Source organism: Mesoplodon densirostris, chromosome 7 (assembly GCF_025265405.1).
Source record: "Mesoplodon densirostris isolate mMesDen1 chromosome 7, mMesDen1 primary haplotype, whole genome shotgun sequence".
Lineage (NCBI taxonomy): Eukaryota > Metazoa > Chordata > Mammalia > Artiodactyla > Ziphiidae > Mesoplodon > Mesoplodon densirostris.
The window spans coordinates 8944551-8961776 of record NC_082667.1 but is presented as its reverse complement, the minus strand read 5'-3'; the positions used below and the strand labels follow the sequence as shown (position 1 = coordinate 8961776).

At 51.4% G+C, this 17226-nt stretch overlaps 1 protein-coding gene across 14 annotated transcripts in view; it reads left to right on the top strand.

Annotated features, from left to right (window-relative positions):
• The window catches only part of MARK2 (microtubule affinity regulating kinase 2), a 59417-nt gene that overhangs the window by 30940 nt on the left and 11251 nt on the right, over positions 1–17226 (top strand). For all 14 annotated transcript variants that reach the window (XM_060102984.1, XM_060102985.1, XM_060102981.1 and 11 more), the window contains exons 2-7: positions 12944–13123; positions 13364–13417; positions 16108–16156; positions 16469–16534; positions 16624–16694; positions 16913–16969. In XM_060102984.1, the coding sequence (XP_059958967.1) occupies positions 12944–13123; positions 13364–13417; positions 16108–16156; positions 16469–16534; positions 16624–16694; positions 16913–16969 (477 nt within the window). The remainder of the gene's footprint in view (positions 1–12943; positions 13124–13363; positions 13418–16107; positions 16157–16468; positions 16535–16623; positions 16695–16912; positions 16970–17226) is intronic.

The following is a 17226-nucleotide window of genomic DNA, read 5'->3' as shown; positions in this document are numbered from 1 at the left end:
TTTCTGACTTTACCCCTTTGTTTTCTCGTGATAGAAACCCCTTTATGACTATGGGGTCTTTGTCCTTGTACTCAGTGTTTGCATGGACTAGATAGAACAACAGGATGGGTAGCAGTGACCTCCTGCTACGCAGCCAGATTCTTCTGACCGGAGGTATCCTGGGTGGGTTTTTTTCTCTCCATCTTCCGGCCTTTATTTAAGCCACCATGCCTGCTGGCAATTAGAGCTGCCCTTCAGGATTTGTTGGAGAGGATCTGTATTCCTTTTGCAGGCATCCTTTCTTCCCTGCTCTCTCTGAGTGAATTCGGAGGTGGAGAGCTAGAAACTTGGCTGCTTGCCTCCTTCAAAACAACCAGCATTCTCTTGTCTGCAGTCTGTGTAATAAATAGTGCATCTAACAATGCCCCAAAGTGGCCCCCTTCCTCCCCAGCACCACCGGTCAGTTGGTGGATCTAGTTCCTGAGGGCTTCCACCAGCACATGAGTTAATCTGTACCAAAGGGCCCTGCTCCCGTGTTCAAATCACAGACGTTAAAAGCTCAGAACCTCCAGCAATGAAGTCTGAACCCACATCTCCCCGTTGCCTTAGCCAGGGCTGAACTGGCCTTTTCTGGACCACTCCTTTCTCTTAGAAACCAGTACAGTCAGACTCTCTTCCTCGGACTGTGTCTCTGAGAAGATGAATTAACTATAAAAGTGTTTTTTAAGAAGGCACTTATAATGGAAAATAGCTGTTATCTCATTTACCATATTCTCTGCTCCTAAGTCATGCACACAAACAGCTAGGGAGGAGAACTGTCGTTGCTACCAGAAAACGAACAGTGTTTGGCTTCAGGGGCAACCTAAGCCTCAAGTCAAGCTGCCATCTACTCAGTCCCAGTGAGAAACTTGTGCGTTCCAATCTTCTCCACCCAGCTTCTGACAAATGAGCCCTCCTCTGTTTATCCGACAAGCTAGCCAAGGCACCTGCCCAGGTTATGGCCACTTAGTAACAGGATTCAGCAGTCTCTGCCCTTGGCCAAGGGTTGAGACTACAGTCGTAGCGGTGGGCCCAGGGAGGTAGAAAGGAGGTACCCAGCAGGGAAGACAGTTCTCAAGAGTGTTTCCCCTGATATGTCAGGGGACTGTCCCAGGCTCCCTTCTCTCTGGAAGTTCTACTTGGTCTTCCTTTAATTAGCCCTTCTCTCCTGTAAGGCAGTATCCATTCAGCATTCCTTTCCTCCAGCCTTATTCTTCATCTCCACCTAGGTTCATATCTCCTTAGGCCCTCCCTCCTACCCAGCCACCCCCAGATGCTCAAGTCCTTTTATTTCATGCCCTTTTATTTCAAGTTTGAAGGTTAAGAAACCCCAGTTTCTACGGCCCATGCGCCTTGGAGAGCAAAGATACGTTCCTAGGTCCCATGTTGGAACACTGAATTCATTTTCCTATTCTGAACTCTGGTTTAAGTGTTAAGTATGGTTAATACACTACTTCAGTTACAGTGGTGGGCCCTGATGGGGTGGGCTGGCCTGAGAACGCAGCCATCATTTGTAACATGTTTCTATGGAAAAATAGTTCCTTCTCAGAACAGAACTTTTGGTAAGTTGGGGATTTCTTTCTTTTTTTTTTTTTTTTTGGTCTTTTGCCTGTTTTGTTTCTTTAAAGATTTTTTATGTATTTATTTATTTATTTTTGGCTGCATCGGGTCTTAGTTGCGGCTCACGGGATCTTTGTTGAGGCATGCTGGATCTTTTGTTGCAGAGTGCGGGCTCTTCCTTGCGGTGCACGGGCTTCGCTCTAGTAGTGGTGCATGGACTCCAGTGCGCCTGGGCTCATAGTCATGGTGCGCGGGTTCCAGAGCGCGTGGGCTCTGTAGTTTGCAGCACGCAGGCTGTCTAGTTGAAGTGTGCGAGCTCAGTAGTTGTGGTGCGTGCGGGCTTAGTTGCCCCATGGCATGTGGGATCTTAGTTCCCTGACCAGGGATCGAACCTGTGTCCCCTGCGTTGTAAGGTAGATTCTTTGCCACTGGACCACCAGGGAAGTCCCAAGTTGGGGATTTCTTGACTAATATGCTGCAGCAGATTTGCATGTGCCTTGTGGGAGCATTCTCATTACTTTGTAGTCATAGCACCAGCTATCACAAAAATAAGTTGTCTTTCTAGATGCCAAATGCCAAAGATAAACACGCACACACCACTTCCTACCCAGCAAGTTTGCTAGAGAGCTATGTGCAGCTCCTGTGATTGTTCTAGGAACAGGTGAGACTGAATTCTCAATTTTGACTGATCGACCCATTGTCAGGTAGCACCGGAAACAGGGGTGTCCCTCATTCCACAGCTCATGTGTCCTCACCTGCTTGGGTTTTTAATGATCTGTTGTAGGAGGAAGATAACACCTCTCCCTGTGAGCAGGAACAGCTCAATGGGGGTTTGCTCATGGAAAGAGCAGCCAGTTGGAGTTTGAGTGGTCACGTAAGTGGAAGAGCCACATTGCAGCCCGGCCAGGTGGAGACAGGTTCTGAGAGTGGTGGTGCCGGCCTTAGGTGGTTTCTATTACTTCTTGTCCTGCTTGAGCTCTGATCTCTGACCATGGTGACTTCTGGGGCAGCAAACTTTATCCCAATCTTTTTTCTGATATTTCCTCCTCCTTCTTCAACTCCCTCTTTGAAACTGGAGGAGTAGGAAGGTAGTAGTTTTTCCACTTCCAGAGGAAGATGCAGTGGAAAGAGGCACATGTCTTACTCAGCACCTTCCAGTGTAGAGCTGGAACCACATAAGACCCGGAAGGCCTGTCTCCCAGCCTCAGCATAAGAACATTTTAAGGAAACTTCATTGGAAGGCGCAGAGACCAAGGGTTAAATCTGCACCCAGGTAGAAAGGCTGTTGCATAAACGCTGAGAGAGGGGTTTTTTGTTGTTGTTGTTGTTGTTTTTAGATCTCGTGCTTCTTTTTTATTTTGTGTTGGCAAAAACCCCAGGAGAAGATGGGAGATTCTGGGAGGAGGTGATTATGCTGGGTGAGTCACCTGAGCTCCCCAGCTGCCGTTTTTAGTCCCTCCGCTTTTCTGGAACAGGAGGCAGTTTGGGGAGGGTGGCGGCTGGGTGGGAACGCTGTTTGTGCAGTGGACAGAAGGCAGGTGTATATGGGTGAATTTTTTGGCTCTCCAGGGTTGACAGGGCCTTGCAATCAGTACATTGGTTCAAAGGGGAAATACTATAGCAGCTCTCAGTGTGGCAAACAGTAAGTAAATGTCTCCTAAAGTCACTGTCACTTCCCCAAATCAGTAGCTCCTAGAATGGCTCAAGCTGCATTGCATTGTCACAGCAAGACACAGTAGTTTTGGTAGCAGAGCTGTGGAGGGGTTGAATGTGGGGAGGCAGACCTGTGTGAAGTGGGGGGGCGTGGGGGTCGTTGGGCAGCAGGAAGTTCGAGGACAGGGATCCCCCTCTGTGATGAAAGGAGGGCTTAGGCTTGACTGAGGGGAGCCAGGGATGGGGGTGGGGGCCGCTGGCCCTCAGCTGTGCCTGTATTCTGAGCCTGCCTCAGTTCTCCTCGGTGACCACCTTTGCCTCAAGCTTTGTGACAGATGAGAGTTCCAAGGGGCTTGTCACCACCTGAGAGAAAGCTTGTTAGTAGAACTGACGCTCCATGGATGTCATCCATTTTTGGGAGAGAGGATCTCATGACCCACTGCCCACATGGATGTTGTGTGCAGAGTCCACTGATACGGGTTATTGGCGTGTATCCCAGAGACCGTCACGAAGATGCCCCAACATGTTTTCTTATTTATTCATTCGTTCACATTTATTCATTCATTACCTTACTGAATACTTCCGCTCTGTGTTATAGACATTGTTGTGAGCCATGAATCAGACAGACCGGGGCCTTCCCTTTATGGTGTAGTCTAGTGGGAGGGACAGACAGTAACCAGCCAACTTCAGAGGGCAGTAAATGCCCTGAAAGAGGGGAAAGGGGACTTCTGGCCAGAGGTTTTGATCTTCCTTCCTCTGCCCTTGCTTATCTCCTTGGGGGAGGAGGGAGCAACTTTAGGGATGAAGAAGTTTTACCACTTTTATTCTGTAAATATTCCAGAAGTATTGTAATGTGGGGCACTGTTAGGCCCTAAGGGCACACAGCGGTGACCTCTGACTTCTCAGAGCTCAAAGGTGGGTGAAGGCATAGAGGCACAAAGGCAGAAGAGCTGAATGGATACAGAGAGGGTGCGGGGAGAGTCAGAGAAGGGAGAGGTCACTCTCAGCTAAGAAGGGGTCTGGATAACTATTTGAACAAAGGGATTTGGGATAAACAAGGGATAAGAGCGTTTACTTACCTGGATCACTTAAAAAAAGGTATTATATGAGATCTGGAGCCTTTTCGTGTGTGTGGATCTGTGTAGCTCTTCATACCACAGTTCCAGTCCATTCCCTACGCAGCAGCCAGAGTGGTGGAGCTGGGGTCCCACCGTGGGTCTGTCTGACTCCAGAGTGACACCCTTCACTACCACACCACATACAGCCAGACAATGAATGTGCTAAAAACAAACTACTGGGCAAAGAAAAGGAAGTTGGAGGGAGGCCCAGGCACCTCAGCTTCACTGGTTAGTCTCCCATCAGCTCCCCACAGTCCTCTGTAAAGCGAGCCAGACCTTCCTGCTGCAGGCTGCCTTCTGCCTCCCCCAGAGCCCTGGGCTGCTGGCAGGCAGGCTCTCCTGTGATATGGAGGAACTTGTTGGTCTCCATGGTTACGGTAACCCACTGGTAGGGAGGAGCCGAATGGAGTGCGAGGCTGGCAATGTGAGCTTCCCCCAGCCCTTGGCACCATGTGGTACTGGTATGTTGGCCGTTTCTTGGACCTTTTCTGAGAGGAAGGAGTTAAGGAAATGATGAGAAAGGGAAGAGTGGGCACACCTTCCTCCCGCTCTGGGCTGCTCACGGGCAGAGGCGTGGCTGCCTTCTCATTCACCCACTTCTCTTGGCAGGAGTGGTGTTAGGAAGGAGGGTCCTTTTTGTCTGACAGCCCGGCCATGGTAGAAATTTGACTTTCCTCATTCTAGAAGGAATACCAGCTTTGCTACACTGGTACTTGTAGTCAAGTTCTTAGAGATTATAGCTCTTGTCAGGGCTCAGAGAACCCCTGTAGATGGGAAACAAAGGTCCCTACCTGAAAGTGAAGAGAGATCATAGAAAACATGGTCGAGACCTTACTGCGCACCAGTGACCGTGGTCAGCGCTGGCGTGGATTTTCTCATTTCATCTTCACACTTATCCTGTGAAGTGGGAACAGCTAGTGTCCTCATGTCCCAGGTGAGGAAACTGAGACCTGGAGGTGCCAAGTGATCTTGCTGGTGGTGTTCGGTGAGCTGGTAAGGAGCGAAGGCAGGGCCCCCACTGCCTCCCGGCTGCTTCCAGAGCTCTGCGGTGCTATCCTGCCTGCCTAACAAGTAAGCAGAGATACCGTCGTGAGTCTCGTGTATGGTTCCCCTCCTCTCAGTCTCTAGAAGGCAGGAACCAGATCTCTCCGTACTTTGCAACAGGCTCCAGAGGCGGGCGCTCAATGAAAGTTTGCTGAACAGGGCAACAGTAATTGGGGACTGAGATAGAGACCAGGCCCCAGCGAGCAGATTCTCAGGGATAAAGTGGTGTGGAAGCTTCTGAAGCCGTGGTTGCTCAGTAGAATCCACCATTTTTGGAGAGGAGCCCAGCATTTCCAGCGGCTCAGAAGACAGGAGATGTGAGGGGTGCTCCTTGCACCGCAGCTTCCACGCGTGAAGGGGCTGTAGGTGGCTCGGCTCGGACCTCACTCCAGGTCAGTTCTCGCCTGCCGGACTTCCCAGGCAGGCACTGGCTCTGCTGTGGCTGCTTGGAGGCACTCGGGCTCCCTGCATGGCCCAGGCTGCAGTGCTGGTCTCCCAGCCTTGGGGTGAGACTTGCAGCTTAGAGAGCTGGAGGGCAGCGAACCACCTTGCTTTTGGCTTTGCTTCAGTCACAGGCTCTGCTGGCCTCCTTTGTCAGGAAGGCACCTACCCTGGTTGGAAAAAGGGAGCAGCCCTTTGGCAGTTTTACACAAGCCCAGCTCCGCTCTGCGACGGAGTATTAAGGGATGGTGGGGGTTCCCCAGGTGGAGACATCACAGTTCATTCTGGGGCTGGGGGTGTACATCCAGACTCTCCACTGGTCACTGCTTACTGAGCTTTACCAGAGCTCTCCTACCCAGAATGCTCCGCTGGTGTATTGACTCTTGGCAGTTGAGAGTGACAGTTGCTCAGGATCAGAGGATGCAAAGAAGGCTCATGGATGAAATGAAGGCAGAAGGGTTAAAGAACTAGTGATTTGCCGTGTGACGTTTCAGCTCAGTCCCATCCTGTCTCTCCCCAGCCTCTCTGAGGTCACTGCTTGGTACTTGCTCAGTTTGCAAAGCCCCTTACTGCCCCCCCCAAATAAGATTGAGGAAACAATCCTCCTGTCACATTGCAAAATCCTGGAGACTGGAAAATGAAGCCATTTGATCCCGCTCTGGCGTCTGAGTGGAGGGGCAAGCCTGAGCCCAGGGTCCAGAATAAAGCCTGACCTCTTCCACTGAGATGAGGGCCCACTTTGGGAAGGAGTGAGAGCAGGGGGTGCTATGGGACCACCTGGGTAGGCCTTTAAAACAGCCCCTGCCCCCCACTGGCCTTAACCCGGCTGTTGGCCTTCCTGCTGTCCCAGGCACCTTTCCGGAATCTTCACATCTTTCCCTTCTTCCTAGTCTGTGGAGGAAGAGCGAGGGACTCATTCTTCTTTTGGGAGAAGTAAGAGCAGATTAGGCTTCAGAAGCATTGAAGAGGAGCTGGTGAAGGGGACCGTGAGGAACAGCAGAGTGCTGGAGTGGGCGCGAAAGCCCTGGGCTCCAGTCCCAGCTCTGCACTGGGAGGCTGACCTTGGGCAAGTCTCTTAACTTCTGCGCTCAAATTTCTCATCTGTAAGATGAAGACGCTCCCTACCCTGTAGGTTTACGGTGTGGAGAACATGGGAAGTACGTGCCAGCAGATGGTAGTACCAGAAATGCCGAATCTGTTGACCAGGGTTCATACATAAGGTGAACACTGAGTAGCATGGTCTCCCAGGTGTCTGTGCTCAGGTGCTGTGAGGTCAGTGGGAGGCTTTGCCCTTCCCTAGAGGGGTTTATGGCCTCCCAGCATGAGATCTTTAAAGAGTTGCCTAGTGGGAAAGACCCTAGCCTCGAGTAGTGGAGTGAATGTGAAGTTGATCTGGCAGCCAGAAGAAAGGCCGAGACCAGAACACAAACGGGGAGGGCTCCAGTTTGCCACAAGGACAGCAGATGCCTAGACAGCAGGGGCTTGGCTGGAGGCAGGTGTGAGGAAATGGCTTCCCCTGCTGCCCCCAGGCCCTCAAGGCCCAAAGAAAGCAGTATTGGGGGGGGGTGATGGAGACTTGGAGGTGGGTGGGAACCTGGAGATAGACTTCCAGAATCAGGGCTGGAACGGATTTAGAGAAGCATTTGGTTTGCTCCCAGCCTTTGGGCAAAATTTAGGATAAAGCATCTCATTCTCTATCAGTGACAAAGGTTCTTAGTCTAGAACCCATGGACCTAAGGGGCTTCACAGGGTTCATGAATCTCCTGATACTATGTCCAGAATACTGTCTGTATAAGTGGAGTGTGCATTTTTCTAAGGTTAAACACTGCTTTTTGTGAAGTAGGAGGTCCATCTGCCACTGTTGGATGGCTGGTTTCTGCTCCCACCCCGCCCCATGTGTGTCTTGCTGGCGCTCTCTGGGTCAGCATGTCTGATTCACACGCACTCCTCCCCCACCCCGCAGATGTGAGCCCCTACCCAGGTCCCACCTGCTGCAGGTGAGATAATGGCTTTATGACAACCTGGGCTGGAGTAAGTCTCCTCCTCACCCTCTCCCAGCTGTTACCCAGCAAAGCACCTTGGGGAGGGTGGGGCAGCCCACTTCCGGAGAGGGGGAGGGGAAGGGAGAAGGAAGTTGATCTAAACCCGCCTCTTTCTCTCTCTGTCTCCCTTCCTTCCCGTTAGCCTCCTGCCCCTTTCCTCCCACCTTTCTCCTGGGTAGTGTCCGAGGACTGCATGCATTTTCTGGCTACCAGACCCTGGCCCACAAGAAGCCGCAGGGCTTTGTCCCCGTTGCTCTCTTGCCAAGCCTGGGCTCTCTCTGCTAGTGGTGGTTTCGGTTGCGACACAGTCCAGGTTCCCAGGCAGGAGCCGCTTGGCCTGGCTGCTTCGCTCCTTTTCACTGACGAGGTGGTGGAAGGTGTCGCCTGCTTCAGCTGAGTAAGGGTGGCTGACGGAGCCAGGAGCCCCCGCCCTGGGCCTGGCTCTTCCCGGCCTCTGTACTTTGCCCTCACTGCCTGACAGATTCTGCCGTGGGCTCTGCTGAATGGAAGTCGCTGGTAGTCCTTGTCCCTTTCTCCAGCCGGGTATGTTTCCCCCCTTTTTTTTTTGCTGTGGAATTGCCCCCTCCTCTTTCACCCGTCTCACCCCAAACACAGGATCTTTGAAGAGTTGCTAAATGGAGCCAGGCAGCAACTAGCACAGGGAAGTGCTCCTCCTGGGAAGAGGCATTGGCTGAGAAAGGAAGAGGGGGCAAATACCCAGAGAAGACTCTCCCCTTAGGTGGAGTGAGCAGGCCCAGCCCGAGTGAAGGGAACAGGCTGATGACAGGCAGAGGCCCAGGGAGGGCGCACGAGTGCTACAGTGAGGGGAGACGGATCTGGGGCGGCCACCCAGGGCTGATGCCCAAGGGACACTTTTCCTCCATTCCACAGTGCCCAGGCTCACTCTGCCTCTGGCCAGGGAGTACCTGCCTATCCCCCTTCCCAGCTTGGCCCCCTCCCGGCCCCAGGGAAGTCTCGGGGCACTCGAGGCCAAACCTGAGTGCAGAGCCCCAAAGCGTGAGCTTTTCTAGGGGAGAACTGTTGGTCAGGGCCTCCAGCATTAGGGAAGGGGCCCTGCCTACCTGAGTCAGCGCCGGGCCTCTCGGGGTGGAGGCAGTCTTCCGGGCAAACGTGGCAACACGCCTAGGCTGGGTTCTGAGATCCAGGTTGAAGGGCCCATTGGATATAAGACTTTTTTTTTTCATCCTCATGTCCTCCTGCCTTCTCTCCTCTCGGTTGAGGACCTCAAAGCTGTTTAGGCCCTAATTCTGAATCAGGCCTGCTTAGTAACCTGCGTGTTCTGCCATTTGGTTCCAAATACTGCCTCACAGGGTGACCCCTTGTTCTTTCTGAAAGCTGCCTGACAGCCGTGGTGTCTGCTTTCAGCAGACTGGCCTCAGAGCTTTGGGGCCTGCCTATGGTGTGATGTCAGCCAGAGCTTTGAGGATGTCTGGTGTTCCATGTCTTCCTGTGTGCAAGGAGGATGGGGGTGGGGGGCAGAGCATGGCTCTAGCTAGATCCTGCTTAGTTGGCCCAGAAGGGCAGCTAGTCTTCAGCCCCCCACCCTGTTGGTGAGATCTGGGTCCAGGTTACAAGGGCCTAGTCGAGAACCAGGGATGGGACCCTCTCTCCATGATAGCCACCCACACCCCTACCTCCTCTTCAGCCTTCAAAGAAGCTGCCTCTCATGGGGCCTTGGTCCAAGGAACATTTCCTACTAGAGAGTTTCTCCTTTCTCTGCTTCCTCACCCTGTCCCACATCCCTGCTGTGGGAAATATCTCACAACATAGCAGAGGCAGAAGGGGGTAAGAGAAGGACTGTGTCCTTTGAGTCCTGAGAGTTGGGTAGTTGGGCCCTGAGAGGGGAGTGTGTGACTTTTAGAGCAGGGGATCAAAGAGCACGCAGCAGTTCTCTGCTTCTCTGGGTCCCGGACAAGCAGAACCCTCTCTTTGACTGTCCTGGATACCTAGCTTGGAATCAACCCTTCACAGCTGCCCTGTCGAGTCCCCTCCTGTGAAGGCTAAAGGTGCTGGTGTAGGCCAGGTGGCTGATGCTCAGCCGGGACCTCTCCCCAGCCGGGAGGGCCCATACATAGCATCTCTTGGCCTCCAGCTAGCCTGCAGCTGGCTTAGGAGGGCTTGACTTAGATGCAGAAGTCTTGCTGACAATGAGACTTCTGGCTTTGCAAATAGGCTTTGTAGTATTTAGGAACTAAAAATAATGGCATTCACGGTGGTTCTTTTTTGAGCATTGGATAAGGCATTTTTACATGTTTTCTGTCACCTAATGAATGTGAAACAGGGACTGCTTTATCACCGCTTTACAGATAAGGAAACTAATGCTAGTAAGTGGGGGAGCCAGGACTGGAACCTCGTTCTGTTGGACAGAGCTCCTCAGCACCCACTAGGCCGTCTCCTGACACCCGTGTGTGGGATCGTCCCACGTCGGTCATCTTTTAGGTGGTTTCCTTCCTGCTTTGTAATAATCTCATCTGCCTCATGAGGATGTTGTGATAATAATAAAGTTAACATGTGCTGAGCAAGTGGCAGATTCGGGACTTGAACCCTGGTGGTTTGTCTCTGCATCTCTACTCTTAAGCACCCCTCTCTGTCCCAGTAAGGAGGAGGGTCGTTGCTGTTCCTTGAAGTTCTGTGTGCAGCTGAGCCTCGGGGTGGGGGGAGGATGCTGTCCTGCTGCACAGCACAGAGCAGCCCCTGGAGCGGGAAACGTTGCGAGGGATGGGCAGAGCAGAGCTCAGGATAGGCAGCAGGGTTCCCAGATTTGGCTTCAGGGAACAAAGGACCCACAGCCTCAGGTAGACACTAAATTCTCATTGCAAACTTTGAGGACTTGGGGACTGTCAAGACCCTGCTGCCTTTGGCTCATATCCTCAGAAAACAGGAGAGTGACAAGAAATTTAGGAGGTGATTTAGAGGTTGCCAGGGCAACTTTTCACTCATCTTCCTATCTTGGAAGTTGGGGCAGAGGGAAGTGTTTTCCTATTCGTAGCCCCTGAGGGCTGAAAAGCAACAGGTTGGGGAAGCACGCTGCTTGCCAAGGAACCCTGGACAGTTCCTTGGGTGGTAGCAAGTCATTTCTTTTCTCTGTGGTTTTTGAGGGCTTCACTTAGAGCCAGAAAAGGACCGTGAAAGAAAGAATGTTGAGTCACACTTCTCTGGTCACCCTGCTCCCCCAGATTGTTTCCTTGCAGTTTCAAGGCAGCTCTGGATGGTTCTGGGATGAGACTCAGGCAGCACTTGATCCCCATTATGCCGGAGCAATGGCATCGGGTCTTCTGGAAGAGGCCAATCAGTGCTCTCGACCAGAGCTAGACCAGACTCTTAACAGTTTGACGGAGATATAATTCACATCCCATACAGTTCACCCATTAAAGTGTACAATTCAGTGGCTTTTAGTAAATTCTCAGAGCTGTGTATCCATCACCACAGTCAACATTTCATTAGAGTATTTTCATTACTGCAGAAAGAAACCTCACAGCCCTTAGTTGTTACCCCTAAGTCCCCTCACCCTCTTCAGCTCTCCTCAGCCCTAGAGTAATCTCTTTCTTGTCTCTATGGATTTACCTACTCTGGACATTTCAAATAAATGTAATCATATAACCTGTGGTCCTTTGTGAACAGCTTTGTTCACTTAGCATAATGCTTTCAAGGTTCATCCAAGTTGTAGCATATGTCAGTACTTTTTTTTTTTTAAGTTATTTTCTTTTTTGGGGGGGCGCGCTGCGTTGGGCCTTCGTTGCTGCGCACGGGCTTTCTCTAGTTGCAGTAGGCAGAGGCTACTCTTTGTTGCGGTGTATGGGCTTCTCATTGCTGTGGCTTCTCTTGTTGCGGAGCTCCGGCTTTAGGCGCGCGGGCTTTGGTAGTTGCGGCGTGTGGGCTCAGTAATTATGGCTCGCGAGCTCTAGAGCGCAGGCTCAGTAGTTGTGGCGTACGGGCTTAGTTGCTCCGCGGCATGTGGGATCTTCCCGGATCAGGGGTGGAACCCATGTCCCCTAGCACTGGCAGGCGGATTCTTAACCACTGCGCCACCAGGGAAGTCCCTTCTTTTTCTTTTTAATTGCCAACGAATATTCCACTATGTGGATGTTTCACAATTTGTATATCCACTTATCAATTGACAGACATTTGTGTTGTTTCCACTTCTTGGCTATTATGAATGTGTGATACTACAAATGTACATTAATGTGCAAGTTGCTCTTGGGTATGTAGCTAGGAGTGGAATTGCTGGATCACATGGAACTCTACATTTAGCCCTCTGAGGACTGTACAGGTCTTCCTGCAGATGTATGTTTTCATCTGGACCGTACCTTTTTTGTGTTATGTTTATATACCTGTTGGTGCCAGTCGTTGTCATTTCTGCTTCCTCACACCCTTATTTGAGCTATGGGATATCTAAGGAGGGCAGAGGGTGGCCTTGCGCAGACCCTGTCATTCCATTTTTTCATTGCACAAGTATTCATTGAGCGTCTACCATAATGCAGTCTGTCTAGGTGCAGGGATGTATCAGTGAATAAATGATACATGCCTGCCTTCATGAGCTTCCATTCTTGCTGGATAGACAACAGATCAATGTAAAGTGATACATAATAAAGAGAAATGTAAAGTGTTGGGTGGCAGTGAGTGCTTTGCAGTAATTCTGATCATGCTCCTGCGACTTGGAGATGTAGCCTTATCAAAGTGTGAACAGGCGACAGGGAGGACGGTAGACGGCGCTCTCCCACATGAGGTGGAGGAAGTGTTGGGTTGTTACAGGGGATGTATTGCCAGGCAGTGGAGCCAGTGATGGGACAGCTTAGGTCCTAAGCTCCAGCGCCCACAGGGTGTTGACGCTGGACCTTAGGCTGTGCTCTTTTGGAGCGAAGGTGGGCGCTCTTCCCATCTCCTTTTACCCCCCTGCCTTATGATTCTTCCTTTGCGTGCCTACCAGCCTCCTGGAGTCGGCCCCCATACCCCAGCCTCTTGCGTTTTTTGCAGAGAGCTAAGGGCAGTGGTACGGGGAACCGGAAGGGCAGCGTACTCAAAGGTGTACATGTTTCTACCCTGCAGCCCACCTTGGGACACCTCGACTCCAAGCCCAGCAGTAAGTCCAACATGCTGCGGGGCCGCAACTCAGCCACTTCTGCTGACGAGCAGCCCCACATTGGCAACTACCGACTCCTCAAGACCATCGGCAAGGGTAACTTCGCCAAGGTGAAGCTGGCTCGGCACATCCTTACTGGGAAAGAGGTGAGCTCTGGGGTTGGGGACATGGCAGCATCTCCCAACTCTTGATACCCCAGCAGGTAGTAGTGGGACTTCTACCACAGCCGGCCTTTTGTTTATCAGGCAGAAATGAGATCTGAACAGATAGGGGTGCTAAGAGGGATAGGGCCAAAAGGAGGCAGAAATATAAAGGAGGAAGTAGATGCGAGTCCTGAGTTTAGCCTGGTCGAAGGGGTAATCTTGGGCTTTTTATCTCTTGTTCAGGTAGCTGTGAAGATCATTGACAAGACTCAACTGAATTCCTCCAGCCTCCAGAAAGTAAGCACACAGTACCTCCTGTCCCTTTCTAAACCTCTGTCAGGAGTTAATGATCTGCTGACCCCATTTGGACCTCCTCTTGAACCCCTAATTCAGAATCTCTGGTCGTTTCACTGTTCCCACCATCCCTTTCCATGGCTCTGCTATCTTTAGGGTTTTGGTTGGATCACCTGTGTTGGCTTCTCCTGATTGAGCTTCCTGGCCACAGACACTGGCTCTTTTAGAAGTCTTTCTGCCCCTTTCCTGCCCCTTGGCCTACCTGTCTGACCTACTTCCTGCATCTTGTTTTCTTCTGGCCTGTGACCAGCCCTATGCAAAAACACATGTATATAGCCATTACTAGAAACACATGCAGTTAACTGTAAGATCTGAATGATCCAGGGGAGTGGCTCTAGAAGTACAGGGATAAGAGGAGGCAAAGAACCTGCCCCTGGATTCTGTGCCAGCTACATTGCAGAGAATGGGTATGGAAGGCTGGGTTTTTTCGAAACTAAACTCCAGTTTCAAGCCTCTTACAGTACGTGCAGATTAATGACAGGTCCTCCCAGTTTTCCTTCTCACTTCTAGGCTTCTTTTGACTAACAGTTGCAGAGTCCTTGGCATGTAGTCTTTGCTAGATGAGGTTGAACTTTTCCTTCCCTTCTTGACTTACAGTGGAAAACTGAGGTCTTACTTAGCTGGTCAGGGAACCCTCCAGGTGAGACCACATATGTAGGAGTGAGAAAAGAAGGCTTTCATCTGCAGAAGAGGGACAGCTTACCAGTGCCTGGTTGGTGTAGAACTGGAAACTGTCTGCCCTCTGCCCCCACCCTGGGCTCCGTCAGTTAGGGGAAGGAAGAAATCTCCCGTCGGTCTCCCAAAAAGCTGCCCCTATTCAGGTCGGTCGGATTTCCTCATACTCCAGCTGACCCTGGCTCAGATTTTCTGACCTTGATTAACCTACCTAGTTCCTTGCATCTTCTGGCAGATTGAGTTTTTCTTTTCATGAGCACATTTGTTACTTGAGTTGGGAGAGGGCATAACCTGATGCTAACAGCCAACTACAGTGAGGCTGGGAAGCTTGGGACTAGAGGTTGGGAGCTGTGACTGAGAGAGACACTCCCAGAATTAGTGTGAGTTGAGGTGCCCTGACATGCTGACCGCCAAAACCAAGGTGTTTCCTATTTTTTGTTACCCCTGGGATCCCCTCAAAGTTCCTTGACTCAAAGGAAACATGGCTGTCATCACCAGGGCTTCCCTGCTGCTGGGAGCTTTCCGGAAGGCAGGGAAAGAGGGCTACTCTTGACATGTTGGCTCAGACCCCACCGAGGAGAAGCCAGCTCGGTGTGGGCCATTTGGTCTTCGGAGCAGTTTAGCCTGCCAGAGTCAGCTAGGCCGTCTTACTTCCCACCTCTTTTTTCTCCCTGCCTCTTCCTGACTGGCTGGAAGCACCAGCACCAGACAAATACAGCCATTTTTAAAGCCTTTAAACACACTCCACTGCCAAGGCCAATCTGATTCTGGCCACATCACTCTGTTTAAATTTGATCCCAGCAAAAGGACAAACGCTGAAGACGCTAACCTCTTTGGGGTTCTAGGCAAGCCCAGAAAACTCCACGCTCTCCTAGGAGAACGCCCTTTCCAGGCCCATTATTGCCCCTGAGGTGGCATCCAGGATTTTTTGCCTCTTCATCCAAGATAACTATTGGGCCTGGGAAGAAAGCAAGAAAAACCTGGGCTCTAACAAGAAAAGGGAGCCAAGGTCAGAATCCGTTCTCGAAGATTAGAAAACCTGTCTCATCTTTTCCTTTCCAGCTCACAAAAGCTCTGGGATCTCATTAAAGGAAAAAAAAGAAAGATGTGTTCACTTTTCCCCCTAAAATATAGCCTAAATTAGGTCTCCATACCTCCCCTCTCCTTAAAAACAAAAACAAAACACAACACAACTAGTTCTGCTCCTTGTGCAAACGGTGAGGCCTAGAAGTTGCAGAAAACCCCACCTCCAGTTCTCTGGCCCCCGCAGAGGGGATGGAGTTCGTTTCTGTCATCTTTCTTTATGGAAATGTATGGTTTGGAGTCCCTGATTTTGTTTCACAAAGAGAGCGTGAGTGTGTGGAGGTGGATTTGATTAAAATTGGCATCAGCTATATATAGGAGTGGCTTCTTCTGTCACCACCCCGAGGCCCAGGAGAGAAAGGCGTACCCACTAGTGCAGAGCCCTCTGACTTTTGTAAGTCACAAGGTGGCCCCTTCAGAGGGGCCCCTTCAGAGCTCCCCTACCTCTTCACACAGACCAGGCTAGAGTCTGCTCTGTCAGTGACCTGTAGAAGCCGCTCAGGTTCTAAATGTTCCATGGACGTGGGCTCACGCTCCCTCTTTCAGAGGCACGCAGCCAAAACCCGTCTGCTGTTTGGGGGCTGGATTTGGGGAGACAACACCCAAGGGTGCAGCTGGCTCGTCCAGATGCTGCCCCTGAGGGTACAAGTCTTGAGAGCCCAGATTTCCTCGCACTGACCCTTCTTGCTCTCCTTCCCCGCATGTCCTTCTCAGCCACTGGGGACGGGCATGGAGGGAGGATCTGGACAGCTACTCTGTTTCTTTTCCCTGCCAGTTTTCTCTTTTGGAAAAAGCATCCTAGCAGTGGCTCTGTTTGGAGGGGACCTGAGGGGAGCAAGCTGAGCAAGCATGACCCCTGGTATTTTATTTTCCAGCTGTTCCGTGAAGTAAGAATAATGAAGGTTTTGAATCATCCCAACATAGGTGAGAACCAGTCATCATTCTTTTCCTCTTTGCCCACAGCAAGGCTCCACTTCCCAGCATGTGGCCCTTCTCCCTGAGGCACATGGCCTTCTGGAGTCTGTAGTTTTCAAGGGTGCCTCTGGGGAGCCCAGCTCAAGATCCAGCTCTGCCTCTGGAGCACAGGGCTGTCCTTAGTGGTGTGGCTGCCTCGAGAGGAACCTGTCTTTGGGAGAGGAGGAAACTTTGATTCCTAGGATGCCCCTGTACATGTTGGGGCTCGATGTGTGGCCCCTGCTGCTTCTCTGACTCATAGCTTGGCCTTTTCTCTCGTAGTTAAGTTATTTGAAGTGATCGAAACTGAGAAAACTCTCTACCTTGTCATGGAGTACGCTAGTGGAGGTAGGTATGGAATTGCCTCTTCCTGCTGTGTCCCCACCTTCCCCAGCCCCAGCAAGCTCTGATGTAGACCCTGCCCCTGTCACTTGCAGGAGAGGTGTTTGATTACCTAGTGGCTCATGGCAGGATGAAAGAAAAAGAGGCTCGAGCCAAATTCCGCCAGGTGGGTGTGACTGCCTCCATGGAGTGTGGGCCCGACCTCTGCTCTGGGGGGTTTAGCTACAAGGAGGGGCTGCCTGTCTGTAAGTGGCCTCTGGAGGGTCCTTTGGGCTTTGCTTATCTATGTGGCAGCTGCGAACTTGGTCACAGGATCACAGCTCCACCAGCCCCTGTAGCCCACCTTCAGGTGCCCCTGAGCTGACCCCTCTTCCTTCCTTTCAGATAGTGTCTGCTGTGCAGTACTGTCACCAGAAGTTTATTGTTCATAGAGACTTAAAGGTAAGGCGTGCGCTCACCTCCAGTGTCTTTGAGTCAGGGCTGGGTCATTCACCCTCTGTTAGCTGTGACATAACCATTACACCCTGAGTGTTCAAGGAAACACCAGCCTTTAATTTTTTGGAGATGATGAGGAAGCCCCTAGGGCTGCTTCTGACATAGGCCTTATGACGGGACTTAGGATCCCATTCCAGCTAGCGAGGAGAGGGTCTCTGCCATTTCACCTCTCAGCCCTTCACCTTCCGGTGCAGCCAGGCATG